This window comes from Lepidochelys kempii, chromosome 7 (genome assembly GCF_965140285.1).
Source record: "Lepidochelys kempii isolate rLepKem1 chromosome 7, rLepKem1.hap1, whole genome shotgun sequence".
NCBI lineage: Eukaryota > Metazoa > Chordata > Testudines > Cheloniidae > Lepidochelys > Lepidochelys kempii.
In genome coordinates this window covers 4,154,227-4,172,868 of record NC_136386.1, presented here as the reverse complement: position 1 = coordinate 4,172,868, position 18,642 = coordinate 4,154,227, and the positions used below count along the sequence as shown (strand labels likewise).

The 18,642-nt window shown below is 42.7% G+C and overlaps 1 protein-coding gene across 6 annotated transcripts in view; it reads right to left on the bottom strand.

The window, feature by feature from the left end:
• The window catches only part of PTPRG (protein tyrosine phosphatase receptor type G), a 616,375-nt gene that overhangs the window by 457,884 nt on the left and 139,849 nt on the right, over positions 1-18,642 (bottom strand). For all 6 annotated transcript variants that reach the window (XM_073350970.1, XM_073350965.1, XM_073350966.1 and 3 more), the window contains exon 2: positions 15,924-16,028. In XM_073350970.1, the coding sequence (XP_073207071.1) occupies positions 15,924-16,028 (105 nt within the window). The remainder of the gene's footprint in view (positions 1-15,923; positions 16,029-18,642) is intronic.

Genomic DNA, 18,642 nt, shown 5'->3' with positions numbered 1-18,642 from the left:
CACAGGCTGCCATTTCAAGGACCATAATGTTTTGATGTCACATTTTGCAAGATGGAGATCCTGCCTTGAGGGCAATTCCTGGGGTAGAGATACTAAGAAGATTGTCTTATAGCTGCCCTTTTTATCCTGGAGACTCCACCGCAGACCTCAGAAATAAAAGCAATGCTACCACTTCTTCATCTACAGGAGTATTTGCACTACTCAATCCATTTATACAGCATGAGGACTCCACGTCTAGTTGGCAACTAAAATTCTGATTCATTTCTTGATTATTTCACGCATGGGCTATTGCAATAATGCTGGCACCAGACTACTTCTTTTATCCACTCCCTGCAGACTATTCACAGCCTTCCTGCTTGCTTTGTTTTCCACTGCAGTTTCCTTGCTACTCAGAAGCCACTTAGTTATTTATTCTGCTATATTTACTCAGTTATATATTAAACCAAAATTGGAAGTTCAATGTATTGCTGCAATCTTTTAAGAACCTTAAGGCAATGGCACTCTCCTACCTTCTGTGCATTCTCCAGCACATTTGTTCAGCTTGTGCTACAGTTGATTTCCGATCATGCCATCTCTCATTTGCACATTCAAAATACACAGCTATTGTATAGTTATCTTCACACTAGGGGAATTTTTCCTTAGAAAAGATCCAGGAACATTTTAGACTCAATTCCCTTTTAAAATAACTAGGACTGAGGTTTAAATTCTTTTTAAAATGAGCATTTAACTTTTTGCTGTATTTGAGCACATTTTCCATTGTTTAAAGCCCTATAAGTATGGCTATGTCAATTTTCAGCAAAATATCCAATTCTGGTTATAATGCAAGAGTTCAATAGCCACAACACAATATATGTTTAAAGGGTTGTGTGTTGTTAGCACTGTTTTGTAGTTTCCCATTTTGGTGGAAATAACTAGACCCATGATTGTTCTGTGGCTAGTGAGAGAATTTTGAGATAATACAGGAGCTGTAATATTCAAATCTGTGAAATCCCCATCTAACTCTCTGTCTTACACTTATTAGATTGAGACAGGCAGAAACCCCATGAAAGAACTAAAGCTCTCGGAGATCTTTCTGGTTTCAGAGTAACAGCCGTGTTAGTCTGTATTCGCAAAAAGAAAAGGAGTACTCGTGGCACCTTAGAGACTAAGCAATTTATTTGAGCATAAATAAAACACTCCAGGAGAGTGGGATGGGAGGAGGTGGGATGGGAGGAGGTATTTTTTTCATGCTTTGTGTGTATATAAAAAGATCTTCTACACTTTCCACAGTATGCATCCGATGAAGTGAGCTGTAGCTCACGAAAGCTTATGCTCAAATAAATTGGTTAGTCTCTAAGGTGCCACAAGTACTGCTTTTCTTTTTGGAGATCTTTCTCTGGTTCTTTCCTGAATGCCTGCTCATTATCACACCTCCACTGTAGACAGGGGTTAGACTCAGTAGCTCAAGGTTCTCAGTCAAACTTATTCAGCAGCCTGCCTCCCAGCCAAAAAGCAGAGTTTTCAGTCACAGATTTTTTATTTTTTTTAAGGAGCATAGAAACCAATCAATCCACAATTTCAACCAGAGCATTGGCCAAAAAAAAAAAAAAAAAGTGAAAAGTGGCAATTTTACCCATAGTGAAGTCGAAGAATGAAAAATCCAGATATTATTCCTTGCATGTAACCAGGATATCAGCAATCATTCTGGTTGTATTCAGAATAAACCACAAGTATTTCAACCATAAGAGGGGACAAGGAGAAGACAGTGTTACTGGTGTCTAATAAAGAAACCACTTTGTCTCTGTGAAAATAAGTTACAATGAGATAAAAACCCCTGGCACTCATCTCGGAGCCTGGGTCCCCTGACTCACAGAGCATGGCTGTGGGGCTAAAAACGGCTGTGTAGCAGTTCGGGCTCCAGCTGGAGCCTAGACTCTGATACTCTCCCTCATCACAGGATCTCAGAGCTCGGTCTCAAGTGTGAGCCTGGGCATCTACACTGCAATTTTACAGCCCCACAACCCAAGGCCTGTGAGCCTGAGTCAGTTGGCTTAGGCCAGCCGCAGCCATGCGGGGGAGGAGGGGCGGCGCAGACATACCCTTAATGTCTTAAGAGACCTCGTGGGAAGGTGACACAGGAATTTGCCAATGCGTGACTAAGTGAGAGACGAATGCCTCTCTTAATCCAGAATGGATTTTTTCACTAAGAGGGTGGTGAAACACTGGAATGCGTTACCTAGGGAGGTGGTAGAATCTCCTTCCTTAGAGGTTTTTAAGGTCAGGCTTGACAAAGCCCTGGCTGGGATGATTTAACTGGGAATTGGTCCTGCTTTGAGCAGGGGGTTGGACTAGATGACCTTCTGGGGTCCCTTCCAACCCTGATATTCTATGATTCTATGATTCTATGAATGGATGTCTTGGAGGCAGAGAACAGTAGAAATGAGTAACTTCTGAGACTCAAAAGCCAGCCGGGCAGCTTTGCTATACAAAGTTGTGACAATCATGGTCCAGACACGCCAAAGGGAGAACAGAAAAAATAAACAGCCAAGTGATTCTTCGGATGACCTAGCACTGTCTACACTGGGAGTTAGGTTGGCTTAACCATGCCGCTCAGGGGATGAGGATTTTTCACATCCCTGAGCGACACAGTGAAGCCAATTCAATTTTCTAGTTTTAGACCAGGCCTCAGATAACTCGAAGTTGAAAAGAACATTGTGGCTCTCAAACACCAAGTCAGGAGGGAGTGTCACCACTCTGACTAGCCATGAGTCGCCGGGGCCTAAGGGGGGGAAAAAGGACTTTTAAAAGCAGGCTTGGAACTAAGCTTTTTTTTAAATCAAGAACTTGGGGGACAACCTCAAGGTCAGAGACTTTCTGGGAACACTAAATCCCCCCTATAGCTAGGGGGTATGCTGGGAAACTGAAGGTAACAGTGAGACAAGATGGGTGAGGTAATATTTTACTGGACCAACTTCTGCTGGCAAGAGAGAAAAGCTTTCAAGTGCCACAGAGCTCGACTTGAGGAAGAAAGCTTGTCTCTCTCACCAACAGAAGTTGATCCATTAAAAGATATTATCTCACCCACCTTGTCTCTCTAATATCCTGGGACCGATATGGTTACAACAACACTGCATACATGAAGACAACAGGTAACTCTTATTAGAAAAGAGATTTTATCTAATATAGAAGTGTAAGGTTGGGTCTTTAGGTTTGGTTCCTGTGTAACGTGCATGGGTTTGCTTCTCCCTTACTATTTCATCTCTGAATGTGTTGGGGTTTTTTCTAATAAACAAAGTTTTTCTTTATTTTCATCCCAAGCAGGTCTCTGGTGTGCATACTGTGTGGAGTACGTGTGCTAAGGTGAAGAGGTAACTGGAGGCTGGTTTCAGAGGGGAACAGTCCAAGCCGTTTGATGATTAAGAATTCAGGATGACATACTTGGGGAGGCCAGGGACTGGAAGGGCTGTTGGTGTCACCCTGAAAAGCGTAACTAGACTGGGGAGAGCCAGGGGGAGATCTTATGCTTATGGGCAGACTGCCGGTGTCAGGGAATTGAACCATAGCTGCACACTTCAAACACCACCAAAGTTACAGGTCAGATGGTGACAGGACCCCTCACTGGTCAGGGTGGGCACCAAAACATCACACAGGTCCTTTGACAGTTTCCGATGTTAAATATGCAATACATAGATTTGAAGATCACCGATTCCTTATTGACACCGGCCTTCTGGCTAAAGGTGTCTGATGAACATTCAATAGGTCATTTTAGCAGCGGTCTGTCTCCTGCTCTTGGGGGCAGGGTCATGAAAAAATGGTAATAAACCCTTTTTTAGCTTCAACTATTAATAAAAAAGAAAAAATATTTGTGAGAAAGGGAAAAAAATCTCCCTCCTGCCCCCCACCCACACACCCACCACCAGAACTGAAGAGAGAAAAGGCATTTCTCCATAATCCTTGCCTGGTGACAGGGCACTTATATTAAGGCAGCACATATAACAAAAGTATTTAGTATAAGGTTAACATTTCCTTGTTTCCTCAAACCAAATGAGCACCGTAATACTTGTTTTACATGCACAAGTAAGTCAGTACTCATGCTTAGACAAAAACAGTAAACTGTCAAGCCATTCCATTTCCATTTCAGGAAAAAGGTGAATACTAATACCTGGATCAACCGTTAACAAATCCAATTGCCTTCGCAAGTGATGGCATCATAGCTGGTTTCAACAGGGTTCAGGGCAGACAACTATTCACCTCTGATCAGTAAAGACAGGATACGCAAATTTCAATTTACTGATCAGTTTAGAGATTAATAGGAGTATTTTTCAGGTCTTCTCACTTCAATTCATCTTTAGAATGTTAGCTTGAAAGGAGAGGCGACTTACTTTTGAAATTCTTGGCTGTAATGCAGACATTTCTGGATATTTTTGATGAATGTGTTCAGAATGTTACAACAGAGAGAGTGCACAGACTTCATATTTTTTGTCAACATCAAGATCTATTATCATCCTGAGAGAGAGAGAAATATTGACCAAAGCAAACAGGCCATTAGTTACCCCTGAGCACAATAAGTCTGGATGTTCACCTCTACAGAAGTCACTCTGTGACAATTGTTTCTGGTATTAGCTGTTTGTCTAATTAGAACACCAGACCCAGGCAAAGATCTGGAAATTCATATATTTACAAAGGACAAAACCAAGTTACATTTCATCATATTTAAAACCATTTGCTGTTCTTACAGGAAATAACTTTTAGTGATTTTTCCTGTTTTAATGCTAGGAATTGCTTTTAAGAAAAAAAGTCTCAAGTTTTAAATTCACTGGTTATATTTTAAATACTGCATCTTAAAGGACAACAGAAATTGCCGTTTGATGACTGTCACATTCATATACAGCTAAAATGACAGCAATGTGCAAGATTCCTTTTCTTAATGGATTTTTTCCTAGTCAACCCTGTGCTAGTCAGGCCTACTTTTCTCTTCTGTTAACTTCCAGTAGCATGATTTGCAGTTGCACATATATCCAAGGGAGAAAGGACTCTAAACGTTTAGAGAAGAGAAAACAAGCCTCAGGGTGCTGGAATAATTTGTGAAAATGGGGGTGCTGAGAGCCACTGAACCAAACTGTAAGCCCCGTATCTGGTGGAAACCACTTCAAACCAGGGGGTGCAGCAGCACCCCCAGATCCCACACCTTTGACAATGCTCCCTAGGAACAGCCACCAAATAAGAGCACTGAAAATCTCCATCTCACACAGTGTTGGGGAGGGAGTATCCTCACCTAAACATCTGACTTTTCTACAACATTTCAGAGACATTGAGAGGACCAAAGAATGAGAGAGGTATTCTGAATACACTGCAAGATTAAACGAACATGCACTTCATGCATAGAATTTTACTGGTTCTCTTTAGAAAAACCAGTTAAATATACAAACAAGTAATTAATATTTTGAACAACTTGCTCCCCAAGAAGTCCCAGTGGTTTCAACTATTTCATGGAGGGACTCATGGAATAAAACAAACATGAGTCAGCCCATACAAAAAGGCTAATTCTACAGAGGAGACATCAACAGAAGAAAGTGCAACCAAACTTGCCTGCATCAACCGCAAGGTTTGAAACTCGAGTTTCCAGATCTAAAAGGATGAGCCTCTGGTACTTGAGCTAGCAGACCAAATCCTTTGGGACGATGTGGTAGTGGACTAATAAAGTTCTTATAAAGGCCCACCAGCACTGGGGGACAGACTCACACCCTGCCCATGTGGCGGTGGGGAAATCAAATCCAGGACACTACTTTGGATATTGCTAATTTTGTGGGTAGAGGTTTCCTGGTTTGAGCAAGAGAATAAGATGCTTCGGTTTGATTTTAGTTTTTTCCTTGCTGCTACTTTCTTTTACTTACTCAGATCATAGAATATCATAGAATACCAGGGTTGGGAGGGACCTCAGTAGGTCATCTAGTCCAACCCCCTGCTCAAAGCAGGACCAATCCCCAATTTTTGCCCCATATCCCTAAATGGCCCCCTCAAGGATTGAACTCATAACCCTGGGTTTAGCAGGCCAAAGCTCAAACCACTGAGCTATCCCTCCCCCCCAAATGATGATCTCATCCAAATGATGATCTCATTCAACCATTCGATCTCATTCAACCATTCAGTAAATCATCCTTTCTTTGTATGTCACTAATTAGTCACAGACATTTCTCTGGACCGTGGTTATTGACAGTAAAGTACCAGATTTGGATCCAAAAATCCTATCCTCCATCACATCCCATAGGCTCCTGAGTGACAAAATGGGATTGGCCAAATGCTTTCAGTACCCAGTGGTGTAACACAAAAACAACATTAAAGTTTGAAAACAAAAAATTGGTTTACTCTTCCGAATATTATTCTTTAAGAAATACAGTAGATAGCCTGAGGCAGTGTCATTCAAAAAGCCTTCAACCTGGTACACTTTTCCATGTTGTGTATTTGTGAGATTTCTTTTTAATTTAAAGAAAGAAAGAGACAGAGAAAGACTTATGAACTTGCAAAGAATTTTCCACATTACTGACAAGCCATCTGAACTGCCAATAGTCACCATTATGGATACTGAGAGTATGTCACATTTAGCCTATTAAATATGGGAATATGGATGTGTTTAACAGACATTTTAGGACCTGATCTTGCAATTCACTAACATAAGAACGGCCATACTGAGTCAGACCAAAGATCCATCTAGCCCAGTATCCTGTCTGCTGACAGTGGCCAATGCCAGGTGCCCCAGAGGGAATGAACAGAACAGGTAATCACCAACTGATCCATCCCCTGTCGCCCATGCCCAGCTTCTGGAAAACAGAGGCTAGGGACACCATCCCTGTCCATCCTGGCTAATAGCCATTGATGGACCTATCCTCCATGAATTTATCTAGCTCTTTTTTGAACCCTGTTATAGTCTTGGCCTTCACAACATCCTCTGGCGAAGAGTTCCGCAGGTTGACTGTGCGTTGTGTGAAGAAATACTTCCTTTTGTTTATTTTAAACCTGCTGCCTATTAATTTCATTTGGTGACCCCTACTTGTTGTGCTATCAGAAGGAGTAAATAACACTTCCTTATTTACTTTCTCTACACCAGTCATGATTTTATAGACCTCTATCATATCCCCCTTAGTCGTCTCTTTTCCAAGCTGAAAAGTCCCAGTCTTATTAATCTTTCCTCATACAGAAGCCGTTCCATACCCATAATCATTTTTGTTGCCCTTTTTGAACCTTTTCCAATTCCAATATATCTTTTTTGAGATGGGGCAAACACATCTGCACGCAGTATTTAAGATGTGGGTGTACCATGGATTTATCCACAGGCAATAGGATATTTTCTGTGTTATTCTCTATCCCTTTCTTAATGATTCCCAACATTCTGTTCACTTTTTTGACTGCTGCTGCACATTGAGTGGATGTGTTCAGAGAACTATCCACAATGACGCCAACATCTCTTTCTTGAGTGGTAACAGCTAATTTAGACCCCATCATTTCATATGTATAGCTGGGATTATGTTTTCCAGTGTGCATTACTTTGCATTTATCAACTTTGAATTTCATCTGCCAGTTTTGAGAGATCCTTCTGTAGCTCTTCGAAGTCTGTCTGGGATTTAACTATCTTGAGTACTAAGCATGAGTCACAAGCAGACTGCTGGTCTCATGTAGTAAGGTCCTGTACTGGTGTGACTAGTTCTCATGGAGTTCAAAGAGATTGCTCACGTGAATAAAGGTAGACAAGTGCTTACGCGGTTGCAGAATCAGGCCCTGCAATGGTAAAGCTCATTAACTGAGACTCCTAATTCATTCAGGTTGAGTTACTCTTGATCCAAACCTCTACTTTGCATTATGCTGTAATATTTTAGCCAAATATTACAGTCAATCTCTTTTGAATCTCTCTAGCCAGATTTGACATATGCACATGTATACAATATATTGCCAAAACACACACAGAAAGTATTTCCCATAGAAATGAACTTTAGCACTTTGTATCAAAAATTCATCTCCATCCATTCTTGCAGGTTTAAAAGGAATCGCTATTCTTTTTCTTTTCAGTGGGCTTTCATTCGTTTCTGAAGCTGGTTTAAAGAGCTACTGACATACATTTTACACCATCTCTTTTGATACACTGTGAGCTTCTGATTATGACAGAAGCCATTAAAAACAGACCTTGAGTTCTCACTTCATTTAATTATCTGTTCTTTTATTTTTTTCCTCTCAAGCTGCTACTTCTCTTAGGCAAGTTCTCATTTACCCCATCTGCAGTTAAGGGCATCACGAGAATACACAAGAGCTGTATTTGTAGATGACGGACTTTATCGTTTTGTAAGGCTTAAAAAAAAATTGACTTGTACAACTGGATGAGATGGTGAGTGGACCAGGCCTCTACTGCCGCACAAACTTAGAGCATGTGGACAGCACGTGCAGGAGTTCCACTGAGGTCCAGGGAAGATGTCTTGAGGAACCTTCCATCACCATAGCAGCTGAGTGCCTTATAATCAGTAGCAGATGTTTAGCCTCAGAACACCCCTATGCGGTAGGGAAGTGCTATTCCCATTTTACAGGTAGCGACTTGCCCACGATTACTCAGCAAGTCTTTTACGAGTCCAGATCTCCTGAGTCTCAGCTCAGCAAACTACTCCCGGAGCATCCTTCCTGCCCCTGGCTGTGGAGCAGCAGTGCAGTTATTCCACAGACTGCCTACCCAGGGGAGGTTTGATGGTGGATCCTGTCACTGAGCAGCGCCTTCTGAACTGTTCTGCCCTTGTAAACTGACCCCTTGCCCCACAGCAGGCCAGTGGTGCCCACAACTCTCCACCCCGGCCTTAGGACTGGTCACTGAATGTTTTAGCCTGAAAACACCACCACTCTGTATGCCCTCCAGCAGGGAAAGAATCAGCCTTGCTCCCTTGAAATCAGTATCCAACTATAGCTCAGCTCAATGTATGAGCAGCAGCCACACAGGTGTGTGTGGTCTACATGGAGCACCTGTTACAGTGTTGATCAGCACGGTGGCCTGAACGCCATTGGTAGTTAGCAAGAGCTCTTTTGGACATGTGATGCAGGGTCCTTTTCTCCAGCTGTTAAATTACATTAAAAGAAGCTTTAACATAGTTGAACATAGCACTTTACCCCACCAGCAATCGCTGTAGTTGGCCCAGGGATGTTCTAGGACTGCAAAGAGAAGACAACACGGCCTGGATAACTGTGAATGGGAAGGGAAGTGTTTCACCAGCAAATGTCTACAAAAAATCTTGAGGACCCCCCAACACGGACAATCACGTAAATCGCTACTCGACGGCTCACATGACATAACCACCCTAACCACGGCCAAAACCTCTGCCCAAGAGAGTCATCACACGTGAAAGCTGGGCAAACTGCTTCACTACACCCTGCCCAGGGAACAGTCCAAGACAGGGGTGGGAAGGAGAGAGAGAAAGTAGGTGGCTTCCAGCCTTTACCTCATCAAAACTCAACTTGGGACAAATATATGCTCAGCATCTGTCCCCTGCCAGCTGACATTTGTGGGCTACCTCACCCCAATCTCTGTAGACATGCTCTCTCTACATCAGTCCCCAAGGTCTACAAGCACAAACGTGGAGAAGAGATATTGGATAAAAGCAGGCGAGTTTGCTGAAAATCCCACATGTAGCTGGGGATGATAGGGAGGTGGCAGACATGGGTGAGGGGAGAAGTGGAGCAGCTCCCTCAGAAATGAATGGTAAATAGACAGCATTGAGAAGCATTTACATACTAATAATATAGTCACACTCTCCTTGATCTTCATTTTATTGTACACTCCATTAGTTTTCCTTCCTTAGGCCTGGCAATGCAGGAATCCCCTCAGACTCCTGAGTCAGCATTGCAGGAGTATTTTTCAAAGGCTTGGATATTTATCCATCTTGTGCAAGCCTCTCTAGTTATTTCATCTTCTGTTTTCCTTACCACCTCAGAAACTTTTCATGAATAATGCCCCTCTACACATGCCCTTTCCTTCCCCACTCTCCCCGTCTCTGAGGACAACTCTTCCTGCTTGGAGCTGAAGACAGCCGTTCACCTTGCCTCAATGCAGCACTTTCCCACAAGGCACTGCACGCGGCCGAGTGCCTTCAATGTGCATTTGCACTATCTAGACAGATTACTCACCACTATATATTGTGTATTTACTGAGTGATAAAATGGGGTTGGACCAGGTAGGGGCCAAATGCTTTCAGCACCCACTGGTGTAACACAAAATCTCCATGCCAGCTACCATGGAGGCCTGCGCTGTGACTCTGGGTCTGGGATGTTAAACACCAAAAGGGTTTCTTCTGGAATGGAATTTCATGTTGTACTGCTCAAATATTACACTTATGTTATACCATGCGCACAATTTAATAATACATCCTCTTTCAGTTTCTTGGCAAGGAAATGGTACACAGATCATTTCTGCCACAGAAACCCACCGCAATAGTATTTAACTTTAAAAAGGGACACTACACAAAAATGAGGAAGCTAGTTAAACAGAAATTAAAAGGAACAATCAAGGGTGAAATGCCTGCAAACTGCATGGATACTATTTAAAAACAAAAGCTCAAACTAAATGTATACTCCAAATTAAAAACAGTAAGAGGATTGAAAAAATGCTACCATGCTAAGAAGCAGAGTAAAGAGGCAGTTAAAGCCAAAAAAGCATCCTTTTAAAATTGGAAGTCAAATAGAAGAATAAACTCTGGCAAGTCAAATATAAAAGTATAATTAGACAGGCTAAGAACAAATTTGAAGAGCAACTAGCTAAAGACACAAAAACTAAGAGCAAAAATTGTTTGAAGTATATCAGAAGCCAGAAGCCTGCCAAACATTCAGTGGGTTCTAAATTAGCTGTTACCACACAAGAAAGATCTTGGAATCATGGGGGATAGTTCTCTCAAATAATCTGCTCAATGTGCAGCAGCAGTCAAAAAAGCTAACAAAGTTAGGAACCACTTGGAAAGGGATAGAGAATAAAACAGAAAATATCATAATGCCATTATATAAATCCATGAAACGTCCACACCTTGAATGTACTTCTTGTCACTCCATCTCTAAAAAAATATAGTAGAATTGGAAAAAGTAGAGCAGAGCAACAAAAATGACTCTGGGTATGGAACAACTTCCATACGAGGAGAGATTAAAAAGCCTGGGACCGTTCAGCTTAGAAAAGAGACGACTAAGGGGGAATAGGACAGAGGTCCATAAAATCACGAATGGTCTGGAGAAAGAGTTATATTTACTCCTCACCGCAAGACCCAAAGGTCCCCCAATTATATTAAGAGGCAGCAGATTTAAAACAACCTCAAGGATGTACTCCACACAATGCACTGTAAATCTGTGGAACTCATACCCAGGGGAAGTTGTGAAGGCCAAAAGTATAACTGGGTTCAAAAACGAACTAGATAAGTTCGTGGAGGATAGGTCCATCAATGGTAATTAGCCAAGATATTCATGAATCTAACCTCATGCTCCGCGTGTCCCTAAACCTCCAAGTGCCAGAAAGTAGGACTGGATGACAGGGGATGGATTCCTCAATAAATTCCGCTGTTTTCAGAGATGAAAGTAAGCTGGTACGGTCCAGTTCGGCGTACCAGCAAGAGCCAGTACGCCGTGCCGGACTGCACCGGCTTCCCCAGCAGTGATTTAAAGGGCCCGGGGGTCCTGCCACTGCAGGGAGCCCCAAGCCCTTTAAATTGCCTCCGGAGCCCCAGCAGCAGGGCTTGGGCTGCGCTTTAAAGGGCCCAGGGCTCCCCGCAGTGGCAGGACCCCCAGGCCCTTTAAAGCACCGCTGGAGCCTGGCTGCCGGAGCCGGGCTCCGGCAGGGATTTAAAGGGCCAAGTGCTCCTGCCACTGCGGGGAGCCCCGGGCCCTTTAAAGCACCGCCAGTGTCCTGCCCCGCTACAGGGAGTGGCGGCAGGGCTCCGGCGGGGATTTAAAGGGCCCGGGGCTCCGGCCGCTGTGGGGAGCCCAAGGCCCTTTAAAGCTCTGCCAGAGCTCCGGCAGCAGGGCTCGGGTGGCGCTTTAAAGGGCCCAGGGCTCCCCTCCCACTGCAGGGAGCCCCGGACCCTTTAAAGCATCACCAGAGCTCTGGTAGCGGGGCTCGGGCGGGGGCTCCCCGCAGTGGCCGGAGCACCGGGCCCTTTAAATCCCCGCCTGAGCCCGGCAGCCGGAGCCCTGGGGCTCTGGCAGCCAGGCTCCAGCACGGATTTAAAATGCCTGGAGCTCTGCGGCGGCCGGAGCCCCGGGCCCGTTAATTCACCGGGGCTCACAGCCGCCTCTGCAGCTGGTAGCTCCAGGGTGATTTAAAGGCCCCAGTGCTCCCAGCCAGAGCCCCGGGGCCTTTAAATCGCCTCTTCCGGTTGAGGCCACGCCCCCACTCAGGACTCCAGCGTACCGGTAAATCCTTTAAGTTACTTTCACCCCTGCCTGTTTTGTTCATTCCCTCTGAAGCATCTGACAGTGGCCACTGACAGAAGACAGGATATTGGGCTAGATGGATCATTGGTTTGACCCAGTGTGGTTATTCTTATGCCTCTATTTCCCAATTTTACTTCTTTTATCAACAATAGTCACGAAAAGGATTCTAATTAGATAACACTAATCAGGTAGAACTGCATGTGATTGACGACTGAGAAAACACTATCTGTTCTCTGTAAAACAAAACAGATTGGCTATTTTCCCTGAAGAAGCTGGAGATTTATCAATACACAAAACAAAGCAAAAAAGCCAATAGATAACGTGTAATTAAAGATTGGTCTATATATTTTACACTGACATACATCTAAAATGAGTCGTGGAAGGTAAAAGCTTTTATTGGGGAAAAGGTGATATTAGTCACCAACGAAAAAACTGAATAGTCATGAAAATAAAATTTAGAAAATTGTCACATGCAGAGATGTTTCATAAACTGCAGGCCTGATTAAAAACAAAATCCAATAACTCATGCAAATAGTTTTCATATCTATGACAGCAGACTAATTCCAACAGTGTTTTATTTGTTTTCTTGAAACATTTTCCTTTAATAGGCTGCAATGAACATTCCAATTACATTTTTAGATAACCAAAACCAAGGAAACATGCTAAATACCACTTAACCTGTAATTTTTGTATAGTTGGTAGAGTACAGATAACAATCGACAGACTATCCATTTTAACAGACAGATTTTTCCATGATTTGTTTCCTTCTACTATCAGATTATTTAAATTCCAATAAAGAAATAAAATTTGTGACAATACCTTTCCTGTTCATTTGCTAGTATTCTCAACATTTAAATGGAAAGAGTTTATTTGTCATCTGTTACTGAAGTGTATTTGGTTTATACGATCTCATTTGCAAATGAGACAGCATCTCTTATTATGACATCAAATTAAAGGAAACTGTGACATCTGATGTTTTTGTGTATTAATGGATGAATTCTAACCTCAGCTATCTGTTACTGAAGTGTATTTGGTTTATACGATCTCATTTGCAAATGAGACAGCATCTCTTATTATGACATCAAATTAAAGGAAACTGTGACATCTGATGTTTTTGTGTATTAATGGATGAATTCTAACCTCAGCTAGTCATGCAGTTTCAGTGAAACTGATAATTTATTACTGAGGACAGAATTAGCAGTATTATCTAGGTTATAATTTTCCTATTTAGCTGACATCAGTATTCAAATTCCTTAGAAACCCAACTTTATCATTTTGATAAAACCAGTTCTGCACAATGTCTCCATCAGGACTAACATCAAATGTGTGAAATACATCACAAGTCCTTTCAAAAGAAGTGTGGCAAAATTAATGACACAATGGACCTTCAGAAAGAAACAAGTATGTGGAAACAGTTTCTGCAAACAGAACCATAGCTACCAACATGAACTTTCCTTTTTTTTCTCCCACCCCACCCCTGTTCTTGAGGAACTGGTCTGCAAATAAACTGGAGGTCTAGAAGCTTCCAGGTCTGCAATAACCAGAGAATTGCATATGGAGGTGGGTTAGTACAAGTTACTTTGTATCTTGATTAGTAGTCTCAAAACTGATCCAAGAGAGCAGGTTTCTCCTAAACCTTTCCTACCAAGTCAAGAGGACAAACAATAAAACATCCACCAAATCCTACCTTCTCTAACATATGTTGCATCAGATTGTCTCACTGTCATGCAAAACTGTAAAATATATACACGCAAAGCAGTCGTTTGAAAGCCCCAAAAGGTTGGCATTTGGACACTCACACTTGCACTGTGAGATGCTGGGAGATTGTTTGAATAGCATATGATAGGCTGGGGGATTATTTGTGAAAGGGAAAATGGTAAAGTGTGAATTTGTGGGAACAGAAAATTCCTTAGAAGGATCCAGAAGAACTGCCTGAGGTAAGAAAGAGAAGTAGGAGAGCAAGTTGGGAAAGTTTGGGGAAAAGTGAGGGGAAAGGAAGCAGTGGTGGGAAGACTGACCTGGAAAACTGGTATCTGAGTGAGAAGTGGGTAAGGGATTTTTGACTGGGGTCGGGGAGCCCAAGAGTTGAAAACCTAGCAGGAGCGTAATCTACAAAACTGTAAAATTGAAAGCATGCACACTTAAAATATACAATACTCATGTAACCCTAAGAACACCTCAATGCCAACCAGTAAAGGGGGTTACAAGAATATCCTGATCCTGGTATATACATTATGGTTCACCAAAGAATATTATATAAGGTCCTAAATGAAAGCCACGCTCACACAGTTCATTAATATCATTGTGATATGTACATACAGATACTTTGTAAAAAGTAATGTATGTATCCTGAAAATATATTCCTGTCAAGGAAGAACTAGCAACCAGATTTTCTCTCAGACAAAGGAGGTTTATTCACCTGTCTGTGCAACTTGTAATTTAAACATTATAAGCTAACACAGTTTACATACAAAGCTAATAGGGAGATGTGAAATCAACAGGATAACAAAACACAGGTAAATAAGCCACGGTGGTTCTCCTGAGTTGGGGAACAAACAATGAACTCTGGGGATATAAGGAGATGGCAAGGAAGACACCTCTTTATCCTGAATCTAGGAAGTAATCGGGCAATGAGATTACATTAATGAAAACAGGCTCTCAACCCTGCTTGGCTGAAAATGCTGCAAAGGACATTTGAGGTGAGATAACTTAGGCTAACTTTCTGTCTGAATATGTTTTAAGTTTAGTCTCTAGGAACCATGTAATGATTTTGTTGCATCTGTAACCCTCCTGTTACCATGATCCTTACTCACTCGCTCTTGAATCTTGATATTTGATAATAAACGTATGATTGTTTTCACTATAAACGTATCTCAGTGCTGTGATATTATTTAAGAAGGTGATCCGGAGCTGAATCATTCAAGCTGGCGTGTGCTTTGCTCCTTTGGGGAGAGCAGACCCGGTATTACTGAGAGTGTTCAGTGGTTAAAGGGCTGATTACTGTAGGGGAATGTTTCCAAAGGGTTCGGTGATGGGGTGCACCTATTATTAATCTACAAGGCAAAGGGAAGGCTGGTATATCCCAGAGTGCTTGGGTGGCAGACAGACTGGGAGCTGACACACAGTTAAGCACCAGCAAGTCTCAGGGAGGTACCTAGGGGACTCAGTCCTGGGCACTCCAAGAACCATCACAAGTCTTCAGTGCCATTCTGTGGAGAGCGGGTGGGGGAGTGCAGCGGCTCCAAGAGCAGTGCATGAGAGTGCTATATAATTGTGCTGTTGTGTGTGGAAGGCAAGGTCACAGTGGGTCAGTCAAGCTCTTGAATTTTCAGGAGTGTCAGTACAAAAAACCAAGATGCAAAGCTTGCAAAATTAAGTCGATTCCTGTTTCAAGTTTCTGATGCATACGGAGCAGCAAAACAAATACAACAAACATTTCAAACAGGTAGTTTGGGGGGTTGGCAGTGTCCCAGTCACATTTCACTCCAATATAGTATGAGTCAACTCACCTGAGTAAGCCCAGTAAGAATCCCCCGAGGCCTTACGCCGCCGTATTTGCACAGAACTACCATGTCTGTTTTCATGTAGTGAGCCAACGTACCCTTCAGTCAGAGCTGAGAAAAGGAAAGAAACAGCAGCAATTAGGAAAATGACGTTCACTCTCTAAACATATTATATGTTAAGCAGAGACAATGGGCGTGGTGCTGTTCATGAAACAGAGATGCTCCTTACTCCTGAAGAGTTCACAATCTAAAGAGACGACACAGAAGACAGGACGTACTGGGAAACCCTCATGACTGAGTTACCTTCGGAATAGGTTTTTTAGCTTCTTCTGAATGAAGACCTTTCTTTGGTGTGGGGGAGCAGAATGGAAGAGGGTGCAAAGAAGAGAGAAGGAAGTCATAGGATGTTCAAGCTGACAATGCTATTGGAGGAAAGGGGGCTAGGTGGGTACACTTCGGGGAAGGGATTATCTTTTTGTTCTATGTTTATACAGCACCTAGCACAATGGGGTCCTGGGCCATGACTGGGGCTCTTAGGCGCTACAGTAACACAAATAATAAATGACAACCCAATTTCAGCCTGGAATGTATCTGTACAGACTCTTGAGTCAGGCATACGGTCTCTGAAGAGACAACAATGGGTTACTGTGACACAGAGGCTCCTAGGCAAAGAGTCCCCTGTTCTTTGCCAACAACTCTCACCTCAGACTTGACAAACTCACAACACCAAGCACATCTTACAGAGTATTTATCCATAAAGAGTATCATGCAAGGTATCAATAGCAGATGTACACCAGCAGAGAGTCTAGCCCAGGACATTTAGACTGTCGATAGACTTTCTATCTAGCCACACAAAGGGTACGTTGTGGACTTGCTTTACTATTCATACACAAAACAATAACTGCTCTCGGAAAAACAGCAGGTAGACAGATTCTTGAGAAACACGCATGCCAGAGTCCAGCACATTCTATAAACTTTCTGCTTTTGATACAGCACTACAGCAGAAACAACATGTGAAAATCCCCGAACAGGCAGCTCTCCTACGACAAAGAAGAACCCTCTCTACCACTGTGTGGAGGTCTTTGGTGAGGCTGAGATTAATTGGCCAAAGTGGTGACAGCTTGAGAACTTCATTGAGGGGAAGTCACACTTCAGCAGCTCATGCCATCCAATCCATCATGGAGGACATTGACACTGCCCTCCAGCCAAGGCAAGGGGTGATAGTGTCAGGCAGCCACTTTGTGTACACTCCCAAGACCACAACACAGCAAAAACATCATTAAAAAGGAGCCACCGACCTGGTTCGCGTTCATAAAGTAAAGAACTTGAACCCACCAAACGAAACAAAAGAGGGAATACTCACTACATTGTGCCACAGAGTACTTCCATGCTTTTTTCTTGTCACTGTTAACATCTGCTTCTTTCTTTTAAAGAATTGCTCAGCTTTTGTAAGAGGGCAAGTTTATACAGGAAGATTTTGTGTATTGCTTCTGTACACGTGACAATCAAATCTGAGTTGTATGAGTTGACAAATGTCAGAAGGGTAGTCTGACAGAGAATTCCATTTTCTTTCACAATACACCGCATCTGCATACCTAGGTCTTATAATAAATGCAGAGAACACAAAAAATAAAACCTCCTTTTAATTCCAAAGAGAACTGTCTAGGCATTATTTGAAAAGCATAGTCTGACTCAACAGCAATTTAAGTCTGACTGTTCTCAGTTCTGTTATTTAATCAGGAAGGTACGAATTAAATAATTCCAACACTTAACTTCAGTAAAGTGTCCAAAAGGTTACTGCTTCTAGTAGCCGTACCACAGGTGTTGTATGCCCATCACCTCTCAAGCCAAGCACAGCAAGGCTGGGCTTATAACAAACCTTCATGGAACACCAAGTATGGGCAGTTCAGTTCAATTCTTCCCACTGAAATAATACTTCAATAACACCAGCTTGGTGCGAAGGGAACTTGGAGCTTGCTACATTTCAGTAGCAGGTGTATTAAGCTGCCCCACCTACAAAGCAGTGCAAAGAGCTTCATTTTATGGCAGAGCCAAGTGATTTCTGCAGCACAACCATGCTAAATTTCGTGGCAAACTGGAAGTTCTGTAGCAGCGTGGATGTCAGAAAAGAATTTCCCAAAAACATACGGTAGGGCTCCCCCCAGCCCACATGAACAACAATCTTGACAGACTGTGTTATTTGATCAGAACCTCTGATTTTGAGTATTTTTCCTGATATTTCAGGCAGCTGCCAAATTCCTGGTTCACTTGCAGGATCCAATCGTGAAAGCTTTAACTTAAAGAAATAAGAAATCAGGGTCCATGCTGCAGGATTCAGGTTCAATATGTCATACCCCTTTCTCCTGTCTACTGGGAGAGGGTCTACTTTCTCTCCTCCTCGCTGATGACAGGAGAGCAGGAGATATCAATGTGAAGGAGAAGGAGTATGTGGAGTCAGAAGAGGGACAGGCAACTCCATAGGGAGAGATGTGACAAAGCACGTGGGGGACTGGAGACAGGAGGAGGCAGCAGCCGGGGGAAGAGGAAAAGAACATGGTGGTTCAGAACTTCAGGAAGTTCTGACTTTGAACCATGTGTCCTGGGACGAGTACACTGCAACTAGTTGTTATCTAATGCCCCACAATGCGGAGTTGGATAGTCATAACTTTATTGAGCATGCAGATACAGAATAATTGTAGACAGTAAACAAGATGGCAGCTGATTT